This window comes from Camelus dromedarius, chromosome 8 (assembly GCF_036321535.1).
Source record: "Camelus dromedarius isolate mCamDro1 chromosome 8, mCamDro1.pat, whole genome shotgun sequence".
Classification (NCBI taxonomy): Eukaryota; Metazoa; Chordata; class Mammalia; order Artiodactyla; family Camelidae; genus Camelus; species Camelus dromedarius.
The window spans coordinates 53273426-53291432 of record NC_087443.1 but is presented as its reverse complement, the minus strand read 5'-3'; the positions used below and the strand labels follow the sequence as shown (position 1 = coordinate 53291432).

The following is an 18007-nucleotide window of genomic DNA, read 5'->3' as shown; positions in this document are numbered from 1 at the left end:
CACTACAGAGCATGATCACTTTCATTCACACAGAGATACTGGGCCCTAAAGGAATAACCAAAATGCCCAAAATATGCACCCTGGGATGGAGTCAGGCAGCATTTCTTTGCAAACACACTTCATTCTGCAGCTTCAAATGCTGATGCTATTTTATTCTAGATTCTAAGCAGAAGGAAATGTTCTTATGTTCAATTGGCCACTTTGAGAAAATGGCTTATAAGTTTTAAAATGTAATGCTTGCTTATCACTGTATCTGAAAATGCTGGATAAAACCATCTGCCAACCTACCAACACAGGATAGGTGAGGTGAGGTTTTCTGGTTTTTTATTTTCACTCGTTCAAACAACCCTTGGTGAAGTTTTTTTTTTTTTTTTAGTAAATCTTGTATCTTTCAGATTCACAAACTCATTTGATGGTCCTTCCAAGAAGCCAATGAAGACAACTGAGAACATTGGTTCAAGCAGCAGGCCACCTGGATGGTTAAATTCTGATTAAACACCTCGAGATCGGCAGTCAGAAAGAGAAGAGGGAGGAGAGGGAGCTATAAGCACCCTGTTAATTATTGAAAACAGGATTCTCCTGTGGCTTTCTTTTAAACCACAGTGAGGAGAACCACCCATAGAGTTCCTCAGCAGCTTTCCCAATACAGTAAGAAATGATTAACTGGAGAAGATGTCTCAGTTTCCTGTTATTAAGTTTCCTTGCCTTTAACCTGTTTTAAAAACAGGCAATAATCATTGACCCGGTTTTGGCCACCCACACTCCGCCCCCAACTTCTCTTGGCATTAATATAATGTTATCATAGCTGTCATTCATTGAGTACCTACTAGGAGTCAGGCACTTTACAGACATTTCATCTGCACATTTGGTCACCTCTGTTTCTCAGGTGCAGAAACACAATCCATCATGAGGTTACCTAGACTCACACCTGGATCTGTGTCCAGGTTGCCTGATGCCAAAGCGCTCACCCGACACCACGTGGCTCCCCTGTTACCAAGGCTGGGAGTGTCCGGTTCCACCTCCTGGTCCATGTGCGAGAAGTCCTCCCTCCCCCAAGCCCACACTGCCAACCAGAGAGAGATTGTGTGCCGTCAGGGCTGTGACCAAAGAGGGAGGGCTGGGAAGCCCTGGGTTATGATCCCAGAACCACCACATCCTGCCTAATTGACCTGGAAAAGATTCTCACATACAATGGATGGAAATAAAAATATGGTCCTTGCCTTCTGTGCAGGGTCTTTGCCAGAATCAAGCGAGATAAAGAGTGAGAGAAAGGAAAGGAGCAGCGTTAATAGAAATGTCACTCAAAACATTGGTTTCCAACGCCTTTCTCTCCGCAGATTTTACCGAAGTGACTTAAGTGCGGCGAAACTGCAGGGCTGTGGGGTAGGGTGCAGGCAGGAAGAGCCTGGACACAGTGAGGAGGCCTCGTCTTGTCCAGCCCTCTTGACAACAGGCCCTGGACTCTGAAGAGACACAGCCCCCATGACCTCAACCTCCGGTCCACCCAAGGGAAGAGTTAAACTAACAACTCCAGGGGCCCCTTCCATCTAATCGTCCACAGTTGGTTTGAAATCCGCTTCCTCCCTCTTGCATCTGCTCACTCAATAGGCGGGTGGTTTTCAACATTGGCTGCATATTTGAGTCCCTGGGGAGCTTTTAAAACATACTCCTGGCTGCGCCCCAACCTCTGTGAGTCTGGTGTAACTGGTCTACTGGAAGTCTCAGACATCTGTATTTTTAGAAAAGCTCACAGTTTGATTTTAACATGCATCTAGAGTTGAAGAGCACCATTCTCGGAGGAAAAAAAAACGTGCTTAGAAGCAGTAGAAATGGAGAACAAATGAGGCCTTTGTCCCTGAGCTCAGGGGAATGTCTATCTTCACACATCCTCAGGAGAAGGGAATGAGGACCAAAAGAAATGCCCCACTCCCTCCTCCCCCACCATTTACTGCCCTGTCCACGCTGGGCACTCATCACTGCCAGCTGTAGACTCAGGCCACCTAATTTCTTAAGCAGCTCCATTCTATTATTCTGTCCTCAGCATGGGGAACTGGGTACAGCAGAAGTCATTATACTCATTTCTTCTTTTTTTTAATGGAGGTGCTAGGTATTGAACCCAGTACCCTGTGCATGCTCCCACTGAGCTATATCTCTCCCCTTATCCATTTCTTCTTGAAAAAGAAACTCTTTTCAGAAAAAAAAATCTTGTGTATCACTTTCTTAAATTCGCTGTCCTAGTTATTTCGAAGATGGCCTCAGTCGGAGACTGGCAAGACGAATACTCCCGCAAGAAAACCTCAGGGTGTGTGGGCAGAGCCTCGTAGCTGGGATCAGAGAAGTTTGCCTTGAGGGCACGGGTCAGTTTAGCCACCGGAAGCAGCTGCAGTGGGCCTCAGAATCCCACCTAAACCAGCTTAAACTCACTGCAGGGAGGGATGGTAAAGCCTGAGGACTCTCTGGTGACCAACAGCAACCCTTGCCCCTCCGGGCTGTCCTGTGGCTGTTTGCCGAGTGGTATTGCTAATGTTTGACAACTTCTGCACCTTGTGGATCCCTGAGGCCCCCTCCTGTAATCAGCTTCAGGAGGCCTGGAGGGGATTATCCTCTGCTTCCAGCTGCCCCCTCCACCAGCCGAGCCAACAATAAACCTCTACTCAGAAAGCATTTCAGAGGCTGCTCCCAATCAATTCTGTTCCATCACCATCTAAATCTCCTCTTTGTTAACAGCAAATCAAAATGCTGGGACACTTGCGTAGGAAAAGGGCTGGCAGGAGAAACTCCGGGGCTGGGACCTATGGTTATGGCCAAGTGGAGGGATTATGGGTGATTTGCATTTCGTTTTTGTTTATTTGTATTTTCAAATTTTTCAAAACTGAACAAGCATTAAGGTGGTAAGCAGAAAGTTAATTTTTCTGCTTTTAAAAGAGCATAATAAGTTATGCACTGTGTGAGACTGGTCTTCGGGAGGGTCCAAATGTCCCATTTACAGGATTGGAATTCGTTCTTGATAGATCTGAGTTATGAGGGGTTGAGATGGCCAGTTGTATTTAATCATCCCCTAAATTCAAATGTTTAATGATCCAGATCCGAACTTTCTTTTCGCACATTTGGTCTATAGGTGAGAGAATCCATTCATGAGCCAATTCATCCCAAAGAGCTGAGTGTCTTCAAAGGATTGTGGGTGAGAGACGTGGGGAGCCGTTCAGGGGCCTTGGCATCTGACGTCTTGGCTGATCTCACCAGTGGGCGGCCTGCTTTGCCCTGTTGGTCAGGACAGTGCCCAGAGCACAGAGGAGGCGTAAGAGCGCAGGTGTGGACTGCACCAGACCCAGGGAAGGTTGCCTGATAAAATGCCCTAAATCACATGGGACACACTTATACTAAAACATTATGGATTGTTGATCTGAAATTCAGATCTGGGCAGCTTGTCATTTTATTTGCTAAATCTGGCAGCTCTTGGCCTGGGTGTACCTCTTCCCCACCACTGCACTCCCCAGGTTACAGCCAAACCAGTACCACAAGGATGGTCTCTGGACCCCACTCTCTTTCCCAAGACCACCCCCAACCCGCACCCCACCCCCACCCCCACCCCCGCGCCAAGACCTCATCTCCACTCCATTGTCATCAGGCCACTTACCTTTTTCACATCTGGGACATTAAAGGTTTTCTTTGTGTGGGCAACCCAACCCACTATCCCGACATCCAGCGGAAACACAGCTTCTTTGTCGGGGACCACCAGGTTGTCCTCAAACCTGGAGGTGGGAGTGACATCGAGCAGCTTAGAGGCCACCTCGGGGGTGCCGTTGCGGGCCCGGCACAAGAACATGCTGCAGCGGTCGGCCTGCACCAGCCGCACCAGCCTCTGCAGCGCCCTGTGCACCGCCAGCTCGGCGCTGCCCGCCTCCTCCCGCAGGACCCCCAGCAGCTCCAGGCACAGGGCCGCCTCCTCCGCCAGTGTCAGGCCAGGGAAGGATGCACTGATGGGCACATGGGCCCCGCCAGGCTCCGAGATTTCTCCCGGGGCTTCTGCCCGCAGCTTCTTGTCGAAGTACTCCTTGGCAAACTGAGGGTTGTCCTCCAGGTATTTCTCCACCGTCTCTTGGCTGATCTCACCCATGGTGTGGCTTGCTTTTCCGCTATTGTTCAGAAAGGAAGACCCTCAGAGCATCACCAGAGGTAGAGTTCCAAGAAGGGGATACATCCTGGCCCAAGTTACTGGGGAAGCCCTAAGGGGCCCCCTCCCAGGACCCTAAAGGCCAAGCAGAAAGATTTAGCAGAGCTTTCAAACGGCCTGTAACTCTTTGGATGTGACAGAAGGTCCTGGCTTAGGCTGGGATTCAGGAAGCGTGGGATTAAAGAGTTCTTCAGGACACAAAGTCCCTAAGCATTATTAGCTCCTAAGACCTGAGAGAATCCTCAGAGCATCTTAGATCAGCCAGCCAAGTGGCAAGTCCAAGTGACCATGCCAGAAAAATAACTGCATCTTGGCTGCTGTCAGCAGCAAGAAGAATTATTGATACATCCAGTAATTATACTACGTTAGCATCGATGGACAATTCAGCTTGTTCTTTCACTGGTAGCTCTATGAAGTGAAATGACTTAACCCTCGGAAATATCTGTTTATAATACAACTTTAACGGAACATCTAGGGCAGATGGAAGGGTTTAGCATCAACAAAACATAAAATTGAATATTAATCTTCCCTTTTCTTAAAAGTCCTATGATCAGCTGGATAACTTGGCCTACTCTTTCTGTAAAACCCTCACCTCGCAGTTCCCCTCACTTAAAAACCTGACCTCGGAAATGTTTTAAAGGAGCAAACCTTGGACTTATACTAGAGAGGTGGATGTGGCAAAATATTTGTCTGTGATTCAAGCCTAATCAAACCACAAATTATAAATTAATCTTTGTCAAAAGACATGATCATAAAAGACAACCCATGAAGCTGTTAACTGGGTTTTCCTGCTAAGCATGTTAGTTTGGATTTTGTTTTCAACAGTAACAGCCAGACCTCATGCATTTTTGCTCCAAGTACTGTTGGTTAAATCCATTAGATAGTACCTGTTTTGTCTGTTGCCTAGGATCTTAACGTCTCAGGGGCTTCTGGAGTGGAAAGAACACTTATCACTACTTACTTTCGTTTAATGTTCAGGTTATTAAGTTTTTACATTGATTAAGCACATTTTCCCAAATATTTAAACACTATTATGCAATTAAGTCAAACTACACATTTAGTGAACCAATTTCCTTGAATATTTAAAAGCTGATTTCCAGTTTAGTCCAGGTCTTTTCAGCATTTCAATAAAGCTACAAACTTCATATGACAAATTTTCTTGAATGAAAACATATAACATGTTACAGTGCCTCTAAAAGTTATTGTCACGCCCACACATAAGTCCACTTAAAAAACAGCAAGGCTCTGGGTTTCATTTATTTCTCTAAATTTAAATCTTACTTGGCTAGAGTGATAATGGTCTTAGAAAAGAAAAAGTGATTCATTGAGGTTGCAGGTGCCAGGCTCCTGACAACAGGAGGTTAAGTAAATAAATGGCATCATAGTCATATAATAGAAAACTACACATTTATTAATAATCCTGTTGTAAAGGCCTATTCATTGATAGGAACAGATATTTATCATGTGAGATAAATTGCATGATTCCACATACACACACACACATACATGGAGGCATATATACCAAAATGTTGACAGTGATTATTCCAAAGCAGTGGAATTCAATATAATAATTTTTTTCTTCCCTTTTTCTTACCTGATTTTTCTAAAGTATCTAGAGTAAACATATGTAATTTATGTAATAAAGAAATTCATTCATTCACAAACGTAGTTTTTAAGGTTATTCTCCCAGGCTATGGGTGAGGCTGCCTGGGGATGACAAAGGAAGATACAAATGGGAGACACAATTCTAGGCAACAGTTGACAGGATGAGGTGACTGACTTGTTAGAAAAGGCAAGTGAGAAAAAGGGGTCACTGCTGACTACTTTGAGTATTGGATGACATTTTATAAAGATAAAGGCTTTTTTTTTTAAGGGAAATATTGGAAGCCTACCTTTAGGCACGCACACAAATATCCTTCTCCTTCTCTCCTATCCCACCATCTCTGCTACTCTTCTTCCTCGGGGTACGCCTTGCAGAGTCAAGAAGAACGGAGCTGGAGGAATCCCAGTCCCTGACTTCAGACTATACTACAAAGCTATAGGAATCAAGACAGTATGGTACTGGCACTAAAACAGACACTTGGATCAATGGAACAGGATAGAAAGTCCAGAAATAAACCCATGCACTTTGGTCAATTAATCTATGACAAATGAGGCAATAATACACAATGGAGAAAAGACAGTCTCTTCAATAAGTGGTGCTGGGAAAAACTGGACAGCTACATGTAAAAGACTGAAATTATAACATTCTCTAACACCATATACAAAAAGAAACTCAAAATGGATTAAAGCCTAAATGTTAGACTGGGTACTATAAAACTCCCAGAGCAAAACAGGCAGGACACTCTTTGACATAAATTGCAGCAATATTTTTTTGGAGCCATCTCCTAGAGTAATGGAAGTAAAAGCAAAAATAAACAAATGGGACCTAATTAAACCTAAAGGCTTTTGGACAGCAAAGGAAACCATAAACCAAACAAAAAGACAACTTATGGACTAGAAGAAAATATTTGCAAACAATGCAACTGACAAGGGCTTAATATCCAAAATATACAAACAGTTCATACAGCTCAATATCAAGCAAACTACCAAATCAAAAAATGGGCAGATGGCTTAGACATTTCTCCAAAGAAGACACACAGATGGCCAACAAGCACATGAAAAAATGTTCAACATCACTAATTATTAGAGAAATGCAAATCAAAACTACAATGAGGTATCACCCCACACCAGTCAGAATGGCCAATAATAAATGCTGGAGAGCGTGTGGAAAAAAGGGAATCTTCCTATACTGTTGTTGGTGGGAATGTAAATTGATGCAGCCACTATAGAGAACTGTATGGAGGTTCTTCAAAAAACTAAAAATAGAACTACCATATGATCTAGTAATTCCACTTCCAAGTATATATCCAAAGGAAACAAAAACACACTCATTTGAAAATGTACATGTACCCCAATGTTCATACAGCACTATTTGCAAAGCAGACATGGAAGCAACCTAAATGTCCATTGACGGATGACTGGATAAAGAAGATGTAGTATAAATATACAATGGTGTACTACTCAGCCATAAAAAAGAATGAAATAATACCATTTGCAGCAACATGGATGGACCTAGAGATCATTATACTAAATGAAGTAAGTCAGACAAATATGATATCATATGATATCATCATCATATGATATCACCTATATGTGGAATGAAAAAAAAAAAAAGATACAAATGATCTTATTTACAAAACAGCAATAGACTCACACACAGGAAACAAACTTATGGTTACCAAAAGGGAAAGGGGTGGGGCAGGAATAAATTAGGAGTTTGGGATTAGCAGATACACATACTACACATATATATATATATATATGTATAACTGAATCACTTTTCTGTACACCTGAAACTAACACAACATGGTAAATCAACTCTACTTCAATTTTTTAAAAAAAGAAAGAAAAAAATTAGTTGTACTCTTTGTACCTGAAAACATTGGCTGAATGACTAATCTTTTCATTTTCCCACCAATTATTTTGCCATCTTTTTTAATGCAGCCAGAAGATAAACGCTACCCAGTTTCCTTGTTTTTAAGCTTTCTTAGCCTCTCTATCAGGATGTGAGTGTAAATATCAGCTTGGGCAAAATGGAGCTGGTTAAACATGCTTAATTTTTAGGAAGATAAGGACACTAAGATGAATGAAACATGGTCTGTTTCTCCATAAAGTATGACAAGGAAAGGAATTTTTGTATATATTATACACCATCCATAAGATGTAATTTAGAACATAATTTTATATCTAGGAAATAAAAAGAAAAATGCTTGCAAAGAGAATATTTGTTTCCCTTTCTGATTAAACACTTTCACTGTAGGAAAATCCGGAAAATACAAAAAAGTACAAATCAAAAATTAACCTTTAAATGTCCCTATTTTTATCACACAGAGGTAATCACTGTAAACATTTTTCCTGTTGATATTATACATACACATGCATATTTGAAAAATTATTTGGGAGGATAAATTTCAAAGCACCGAAGTTAAAAACATCAGTTAACCTCTACTCATGTATTTGTAATCATGAAGAAATTCAAGAGAGAAAGCCAAAATAAACTGTTTTTCTTTGCTGGTATCTGGGACACTGAAGTTCATGATTTATCATTGAAGGAGAGAGGGGGAGAGCAGGAACAGTTATGTCAACTTTTAAGCATTGAACAAATAAATAAAAACATACCGCTGCAAAAACAATCACCATAAAAATGTACTGAAATCTGCTACATTTATTCAATATTTGGGATGCGCAAGGACCACCAGAATATGTTCTGGGAGAAACAGTTGACAAGGTTAGGGGTATTAGAACTTTCCTAGCAGTCAGAAAGATCCAAAGACAATTGGGCTCAACCAGAAGCTCTCCATCACTGGAGGTGTCTGAGGAGAGGCTGGAAGACCTCTATTTGTCAAAGAGGGGGTCCACACATTGGACAAAAGATGGAGAGTCACCCTAAAATCCTTTCCTACCCGGGGTGCATGGATACTACTATATGTACAATCACACACAGGGTCGCTACAGGAGCAGCTCTGGAGCAGACCTTATTTGAGCTGTTTGGGATTATACACCCTGTGATAAAATGGACCTAACCAGAAGATCTCCCAGTGAGCTGGTAGGCCTGAAACAGGGCTTTCCTAGCAGGAAGGCGGGGATACTAAAGAGTTAACTGCATCATCATTGGCACTCCAGAGACATCCTGAGACTCAGATGAACAACAGGAGTGGAGGGGAAGACGGAAAGTGGAAGCAGAGAACCAGGCAGGGAGATGTCCCAAGAGTTACAGGAAAGTGACAGAAGCCACAGCTATTTTTTTTCAGGAGGCTCAGAAGTAACCCCAATGTTCTGTAAAGACCATCAACTCCTTACTTCTCTGTTTGGTGGCCACCCTTCTCTACCTCCACCCTCTCTTATTTCAGGTCTGGCAGCAGCAAAACAGACCAAATTCATCTCGATCCTCTCCAAGTTGGGCCATGGATACACAACAGATACTGCATGGAAGGAATCTTACAAAAAGATGATATTTCTTTGCCATTTTAAAGTCCAAAGCTGCATCTTCTGACTGCTTTGATCAGATTAGAACACTTTGAATGGAAAGAGAAAAATACGGTCAGGAATTGTACCCTGACTGGGCAAAATCACAAAACTAGTCACAGCATTTCCACTTAATTGACCATTGACGTTAGAGAGGTTTGTTCACCTCCCCCTCTTGTCCACTCCTCAGCCCCATTCACCTTGGCCGCTTCGGAAACAAAACAAAATTCCTCTCTGGCTTTGGAATAAAATTGCACCATAAACAATTGGTAGGTGTGTTTCAAAGCGGTTTGAGCGAAGTGCCACGGAGTAAGTAGGCGACCACCGAGGTTGCTAAAATATTTCCTGTGCTGACCAGGGGTGCGTTTCTGGAGAATATTTAACAGGGAGGGTTTTAATGCTTCTAAAGATGTTGAAACTAAAGAGCAAATATTGATCCAGAGGGCACCACAACTCCTCTGAAAGGGAGTAAAAGACATCCTTTATAAAATGAAAAACTGCTTGGCCGAAATAGTCCCAACCCCCTGCACAACTAGCCCTCAGAGGGCTGAGGGGCCAATTTGGCACCACCAGGGCCCGAGCACTAACGCAGCGGGCAGCATCGCAGATCCCCCTCGCTTTGGGAGGCCACAGTCTTCCCGCCAGGCCGACCTGAGCCTCCAGCCAGAGCAACTGGGCCGCGAGGCCACCCCGGGCCGCAGCTGGCGGCCGCTGGCACCGGTGCCGGGGAACTAGGCCAGGGCTGGTGCCCGCGGCTCGCCGCCGCCGGAGAGTTGGGCTTCGCCGAGGCCACCCCGCGCGGCCGCTCCACAAGCCCCGGGCGGCGCTGGAGGTGAGGCTCTCGCCCAAAGGGACCCTCCCTGCGCCCGGGCGGCGGTGAGTCAGGGCGCGTTATGCAAGTGCTGGCCCGCCGGCCCGGGCGCCTCCCCCTCGGTCTTTCACCCCGCGCCGTTACGAAAGCGCGACCCCCTCCCCCCGGAGCTATAAAGCGGCCTGGCGGCCCCCGCCGCGCGCTCGCCTCCCTGGCTCCCCGCGCGCCCGCACCCCCGGCCAGGCTTACGCGCAGCTCCCGACGGTGAGCTGCGGCCGGGCGAGATCGCGGGCCAGGATGAGCCGGATGGGGGGCCGGGGGACCGGCGGGATCGGGGAGGGGGGAGGCCGGCGCGGGAGGGATGGGGTCTGGGGACCAGCAGTGGCTGGCCGGGTGGTCTAGCCGCCGGGCGCTCACTGCGCGCGGTCCCCGCAGGGCGGACTCCCGAGCAAGATGGAGTGGGTGTGGGCGCTCATGCTACTGGCGGCGCTGGGCAGCGCCCGGGCGGAGCGCGACTGCCGGGTGAGCAGCTTCCGAGTCAAGGAGAACTTCGACAAGGCTCGCGTAGGTATCGGCGTCCCCGATCCCCCGCGTTACCCTTTCCCGGCGGCTGCCGGCAGTGCGCTCCCCGACGCCAAACCCCTCTCTCCTCTCTTCCACAGTTCGCCGGCACCTGGTACGCCATGGCCAAGAAGGACCCCGAGGGCCTCTTTCTGCAGGACAATATCATCGCTGAGTTCTCCGTGGACGAGAATGGCCACATGAGCGCCACGGCCAAGGGCCGAGTCCGTCTTTTAAAGTCAGTGGCCTCTGGGGGCTGTGCTCTTTGCGCTGCAGGGTCCCCTGGACTGAGCGCCAAACCCCGCTGGGGAGGGAAGGGAGCACCCGGGGTGGGATGGAAGGAGAAAGCCCTTTGCCCGCCCTGGCTCAGGATCCCCTTGGCTTTTGCAGTAACTGGGACGTGTGTGCAGACATGGTGGGCACCTTCACAGACACCGAGGACCCTGCCAAGTTCAAGATGAAGTACTGGGGCGTAGCGTCCTTTCTCCAGAAAGGAAGTGAGTAGTCAGCTCAGTGGGACCGTCTTGGGGGTTGGGAGACATACCTAGCCAAATCGCTGGGTTTCTTCTCTAGTGGCACCCTTGGGTCTGTAAGTAGCCAGAAAACCTCAGCACAGCTTGAGGCTGAGGGGTGAGATTGGGAGTAGATAGGCCCCTTCACCTTCCCCACCCTCCCCCACTCCCAACACAAAAACCTAATCCATGCGCAAAAGGACCTTTGGGCTTGTCACGTGACCTCCTCCTGCCATTTACCCATCCAACCACCGTGCTATGATGTGTACTCTTCTCCATGCTTAGACCTCCCACCTCCCCAGTCCCAACCCACATCACCACTCATCCTGGGTTTGCATTTTCTCCATTTCTTTTGTTGGAATCCCTGAGGCAGCTTGACTACTTGGAGCCCACAGAGGAGGCTCGGAGACCTTCATCCAAAGACAGAGGGACCATTTGTGCACAGGGTTAACTCATTCCCCGGTGCCCTACCTACCAATGCTAAGATTCTGAGCCAGGCATAGTGTTCTGAGTGACAGTGACCTCTTCCCTTCCTCCCAAGTCCTGAAACTCATATGCCTAACAGGGTGTTGAGGACTCTCAGAAGAGCACCCTAAAATTTGACCTGATGTGGATGTTGGAGAAAGTACATGTACATACTCTTTCTACTTTTTTCTCCATTTCTCCTGAGTTTCAAAACTGGAGTCAACTTGGTGCCTAGAGAATGCCAGCCAGTGGGGACACGTCATGGGATCTTAGAGATGGAGATTAACCCTATGAAGGGGGTTCAATATACAGATGAATAAACTGAGGCCAAGAGAAGGTAGTGCTTTGCCCAAGGTCATGCAACATGTTTGTGAGAGCCAGTGTCAGAAGCCAGAGGTTCCAACTCTCAGGTCAGGTCAGGATTAGTCGGCCCTGAACAGCAGGGACTCCTGATACAAAATAGCTTTTACAGTATTACAAGATATTGTTGGAGCTCTCCTGGGAAATAGGCCCCAGCAGGCTGTCCAGAAGTCTCTTAGCTCGGTGAGCCAGGACAGAAGTGTAGCCCATCTATACGGGGCATCACTCCTTGACTTCTTTACAGTTGTGTGTCAGATGAGATTTTATTTTTTATCAGATTGTATCTTCAGTATTGATTTACACTGTACAAATGGAGTTGCTATTCCACAAGGGGAAGAAAGCTTTTCTCCTTAGAAATAATAAAAATTATTTCGGGTAACGCAGCAAAACTTCCAAAAGTGATCCATTTAGAGTAAAAGATAAACTTTTCTAATAATGGATTACAAAAATCAATACTAAGAGGCACAAGATTACTAATTTTTTGAATCTGCATTTCATCCAACAGATTATGTTTAAAAGGAGAAAATAACTCAGGAGCAAATACTCATTAAATTTGTGAAATTATTTAAAAATGAAATCTCTAAAGTTGAATATTAAATTTCAGTGTTAACAGACTCAGACATGGCTTTCTGCCCCAGCCTTGGGCCTGCTCTGGGCTGGTCTCCTTCCACCCCAGCTTTGCCAAAGGCAAACAGGATGTCTCAGGGGTTAAGGACACCGCCATCAGCTGGTCTTGGTTGAATATGGGCTTCACATTTGATTAGCCTTTCTGAACTTCAATTTCCTTAGCTGTGAAATGGGGATAAAGAATAATCCCTATTTCGTAAGACTGTTGGAGGTCTAATTAAGGTGATGCATGAAAAAATGCTTAGCTTGATTATAATAAGGGCTCAGTAGACATTAGCTATGGCCGTCATTCCTTTGGGCCCTCCCAGAAAGACCTGGACACAGATGCTCCTTTGTCCATCTTCCAGATAGTCTGTCACTCAGCTGGTATAGGGGCCCTTGTCAGGCTGAATAACAACACAGGCTTGAGTGTCTACATCAGTTTCTCAAAGTCAGGGTCCCTGGACCACCGGCATTCAGATCAGCTGGGGCGCTTGTTAAAAATGCAGATTTGTGGGCTCCAACCTAGGCTTGTTGAATCAGGAACTCTTGGGGCTGAGAGCCCAGCGTCTGCATCTTCCGTGTGCTCCTTAAGTGTGTTCCTTCTACACAGTGAAGCTTGAGAACCACTGTTCAATCCAGGGTTTCCTTGGCTTCCTTGGGTTTCAAGGCCTCAGACCCCACTTCCTTTGCTGGGGTCTGCTTTGGGAGGGCAGTTGGTCAGAAATAGCATTACCCACCATCTGGCTTGGCTGGACTGTTAGACCTGAGAACTTCAGGGAGCCTCTCACCTGATTCTGCCACTTTAGGTGACAGGTATAGGGAGTTGAAGGGACATGTTCCAGGCCCGCCACAATGAGGGGCAGATCTTCAAGGGAACCAGGTTGCCAGAGATAGCTTTTTCTACAAGCAGTTTCTTTGGTTTTGGGACCCTCAATCAAAACTTCTAAATCCATCTATGTGAGTACAGTGTAGACATGGCTGCAGTGTAACCCCACTTCCTGGGATGGTAGAGGCAAGGGGAGCCTCCTGGCCTTACGGCCACTGCCTTGATCACTCTCTCTCCCTAGTTCTACATGCACATAGCTGCTGTCTTGAAATGTATGAGGGTGTCTGGCTCTCCAGAGGGACTCCCTCCCCCCAGCAGCTTCTGGGAGTGAGGAGGTGGGAGGACCAAGCTCATCCTTTCATCCTTCAGACTGTCTGTCTCTTATCTTAGGAGGGAGAGTCTGGTAAAAATGGTTATGATTTAAATTCATCTGTCTTTGAGCTGTTTAGCCAAAAAGAGCCTGGAGAGAAACCAGACCAACTCAGGCCCTCTTTTAAAGTCAGGAATGGTAGTCAGTTTTCCTAAAACCAAGTATTGAATGTTCCTTACTTCCTATGTCAGAATTCACATTCTGGCAACAATTCCGGGAGGAGGAAATTAAACTACAGATTTGCTGGGCTCCTAGCTGCCCTGAGCATAAATCAGGGTGACATTTCAAAGAAGAGTGCTTTTGAGGGGTAGGCTGTGATTGACACGGTGAAGCCCACAATGGGGGAAGAAATGACTTCATTTGGAGAGGAAGCCAGCGCTGCCTAGATGCCCAGGAGCCTGAGAGGGGAGCCCGTGGTCAGGGAGAGTTCCGGCAGGCAGCCCCAGGGCTCTGTTCCTGGCTCTTCTGCTGACTAACTGTATGTCTGGGCACCACCCCCATATCCTGGCCTCTGATGCTCTCCCAGTGGGAAAGCCTGGGAGGTTCAGGGGTGGCTTAGTCCCCCTCTTGGCGGGCCTGCAGTGAGCTGAAGAGAGGGCTCACCACCCGCCTCTGTGCAGCTCTCCTGCAGGGCCTCCATTCGCGCTGAGTCCCTCCTAGGCAGGCACCCACTCCCTGGGGTTATCAGAGCCCAGAGGTGACTTAGGTGAGCACTACAGATCTTCCTTACACCCCTAATGCTAGGGGTCCCGGAGTTCTCTGCATCCCTCCAGCACAAAATATGGCGTAGAGCAGAGATCATCACTTACTTTATGACCTGGGTATGAAGTGGAGACACAGAGGCTTTGTGTTTCTTGGTTCTTGTCCTATGTCCCCACCCCCACTTTACTTACTGCCTGGAGACCGTGTGGTTTGGAGGTTAGGCATGGGGGCTCTGAGTCAGATTAAAGCTCAGTTCTATCCTGCTCTTTGTGATCCTGGGTGAATTATTTAGTTTCTCTGTGCCTCAGTTTCCTCATCTGTAAAATGGGGATGATAGTGTGTACTTTTGGGTCAATGTGAGGAATAATTGAGAAAACACAAAATGTGTCCACAGAGGGACTGACATTTAAGTGCTCAGGAAGTCCTAGTCATTGTTGTATGTCAACAAGAATGTTAAGGAAAGATGTGACACATCTTACCAAATATAAGGTATTTGGGTAAACCTGGGCATTGTTGTTTGTCTGTAGCAAACCTCACATACATTCTTACTAACGTGATTTCCCATCTTGCCTTTGTTGACATTGTTACCACCTTTATTTACACTTCTTCATGGCTTACACCCCAGTCTTAGGAAGAAACTTAATCTGTATTCTTCAAGGGCTCAGCTCTGCCCCTATCAGGGGAGCTCTGAAACATACAAACTCTAAGAAAGAATATCTGATGTCGGAGGGTGGGTGTCTTGTGCCCCCAAGGCAGAATCTACCCTCTTTTGCCTGTCTGGAGAAGTGAGTCAGGCTACTGTGCCGGAATGAGGATGGAGTCAGAAAAGCTGTGAACCAGGTCATCCTGTGGACTGGGAGGCAGGAGGGCAGTGTGGTTAGCGAGATGACCAGGAACCAGCTGATACAGATCAATGCAGAAGACTCACCCTGATGTTGGGGATAAGATATGCTGGTAGCCGTCAGACATCAGCCACAAAGGCACAGATACTGTTGGAGAGTAGATGGAGAAGACAACAGTAGGAAGGTCTATTCTGTGGCTTTGATGGGCCCACGTTCTCGGTTGCTCTTTGGACAGATACTAGCATATTTAATGTTAGGGAGAGAAAGAATCACTGAAATGAATGAGGTTCCTCCCCCTCGCCAAACTCCAGGATTTTTTTTTTCCTGTAAAGGACGACAAGATCCTTTCTCAATTCCTCAATTTTATAAGAGCTGTCAGAATTCTCCTCCTTCCTTACTCATGAAACTAGTTTTCGGAAATCACTGGTTTCTGGGGCCTGGGGGTGAGTTTCCCTGACATCTGAGCCGCTGAGGAAGACACACTGACTCCGTGGCTCTCTGGCTTCCAGATGATGACCACTGGATCATCGACACGGACTACGACACCTATGCGGTGCAGTACTCCTGCCGCCTCCTGAACCTGGACGGCACCTGCGCTGACAGCTACTCCTTCGTGTTCGCCCGTGACCCCTACGGCTTTTCCCCAGAAGTGCAGAAAATCGTGAGGCAGAGGCAGGAGGAGCTGTGCCTGGCCAGGCAGTACCGGCTGATCGTTCACAACGGTGAGTGGTGGGTGGGTGGGCAGGAGCAAGGCGCCGCTACTCTCCCTGAGGGGTCCCTGGGCAGTGAGTTTGGGTCTGCATCCCCGTGAGATGCGTTTCATGAGCATGCAAGAGAAAATAGGGCATCTTGGGAGCCTCCTCTGATCCCAAGTCTTCATCTTTCTTGACCAGAGCTTTCACTGGTCCTATCATGATGCAGAAGGAGAGGGCAAAAGCCTTTTTCCAAACTCTGGCACTTTTAATTAAGTAAAACTACAGGGAACACTCTTCCTTTTTATCTGCTACCCTGTGCCCAGTCTGTGCTCACATGATTTTGTCCTGGGCTGCAATGTCCCAAAAACCATTTTGACTGAATTCATATTGTTTGGGATTGAGTGGCCCCAGTGAAGAGCTGGGCAGCAAATGTGGCCATGGTGTAAAAACTTAAAGAGAGAGATCACCACAGCAAATTCAAAAGAGAGCGATCACCACAAATGCCCTTTTTCTTATCTGGAACTAAGAAACCATGAAGCTGACCAGCTGGTTTTCCTCACTTACACGTTTTTTTGAGATCCTCTGGAACAACCACTGAATCTTTTTATGGATATTACCCTTGTCTGATCTTGATTTAAAAAGCAACAGCATTCTGGAGGAAAGTGCACATTTTAGTTTGAATTGATACTCACTTCTGTGGGAAACCAGGTTTCAAAATCCAAATAGGGTAATGCTAACCTGTAGAAAAAGGAGAATGAAACTGAACTTTTCTGTTGGTCATCTACCTAGCTGATCCACACTACACCGAACAGATATGAACCCAGATGCAACACATATATAAGTAAGATGTTGATGCTTCACCCAGGGACTGCCTAATGTTGGGCAGGTAGAAGAATTCACCCCAGCCAGGTCCACGCCAACTCCTTTCCCTGCATCATCTCACTTAATCCTGGAGGCACCTGATGAAATAGGCATTCTCATTATCCCCATTCTACAGATGAGAAAACAGAGGCTAAGAAAGATGACAAAGGCTGCGCAAGATCTTCAATAGAGGGCTGAGTTGGGTGAAACCAAGGTTGTTTTGTGACTCTGAAGCCCTTTGTGGCACTGCCTGGTGACAAATGACACAGGACATGATGGTAAACATTCTATGAAACTGCTAAGAGTGGCTGAGGTCAGGCTGACCTGGCCGTCACTTCCTGAAACAGGAGGACGTACCTCTATCCCTTTGAAATGCGATGAGGCAAATTTGAAACAAAGGAAAAGAACACTTTCATATAGCAGATGGGGTGCTTCCGGTCCACCCTGCTGCCCCAGAGAAATTCAAAGGGTTTCAGAAAGCCTTGAGGGGGTTTATGAATTACAGCGATGTCTCACTGTAACCTTACAAGAAGCATTTGGACACCGCCGAGCCCTAAGGCCATCCTGCTGTTCACTATCTACATTTAATGCCAGGTCCATCTTTCTATCATTAATATCTTTGTTTTCTATATTTCAGGTTACTGTGATGGCAAATCAGAAAGAAACATTTTGTAGCAACACGGAGGGTGTCAAGGTTCATTAGGAAACTTCCCATTAACTCACTCAGCCTTCGACTGTATCTTAGGAGTTTAGTTTGCCCAGCTCCCCTCCCCTCCCGTCCGTAAACATAAAACCTTTACTACACGTAAAAATATATATGAGGAAAAGTGAATCTGTTTGCACTCAAATGTCTTCCGTGGAGTTTTCTAAGGAATCATTAGAGGCTTAGGATTCCAGACTTTGATTTATTAAAATATGTATGGTTACCCCTTTCCTATGATTTGGGTTTTTATTTGTGTTCACGTCTGTGTGGAAGTGGGAAGCCCTGCAGGTGGCTGGGTAGGCTGCACTTTTATCTTGCCTCCTGGCTCTTCGACCTTTGGCCTGTTCTAGTGCCTAATCTCCACTATTAACGACTGCCTCTTCTCCCAACTTCCTGAAAAAGGGGTTTCCCCATTAACCCAGGAAGGCCTTAGCTACTGAGGCCGAAAG

The 18007-nt window shown here is 46.4% G+C and overlaps 2 protein-coding genes across 2 annotated transcripts in view; one reads left to right on the top strand and one right to left on the bottom strand.

Moving 5' to 3' along the window:
* PDE6C (phosphodiesterase 6C) overlaps positions 1-4206 on the bottom strand; it is a 53399-nt gene extending 49193 nt beyond the window's left edge. Inside the window, exon 1 of the mRNA XM_010974296.3 lies at positions 3638-4206. Within this exon, the coding sequence (XP_010972598.1) occupies positions 3638-4117 (480 nt within the window). The 5' untranslated portion in view covers positions 4118-4206. The remainder of the gene's footprint in view (positions 1-3637) is intronic.
* A 5540-nt stretch (positions 4207-9746) lies between these two features.
* RBP4 (retinol binding protein 4) lies at positions 9747-17792 on the top strand. The gene is made up of 6 exons (XM_031461395.2): positions 9747-10316; positions 10488-10616; positions 10715-10851; positions 11004-11110; positions 15809-16021; positions 17493-17792. The coding sequence occupies exons 2-6, from the start codon at positions 10506-10508 to the stop codon at positions 17528-17530; spliced, it is 606 nt and encodes a 201-aa protein (XP_031317255.1). The 5' UTR covers positions 9747-10316; positions 10488-10505; the 3' UTR covers positions 17531-17792.
* Positions 17793-18007: the final 215 nt, after the last annotated feature.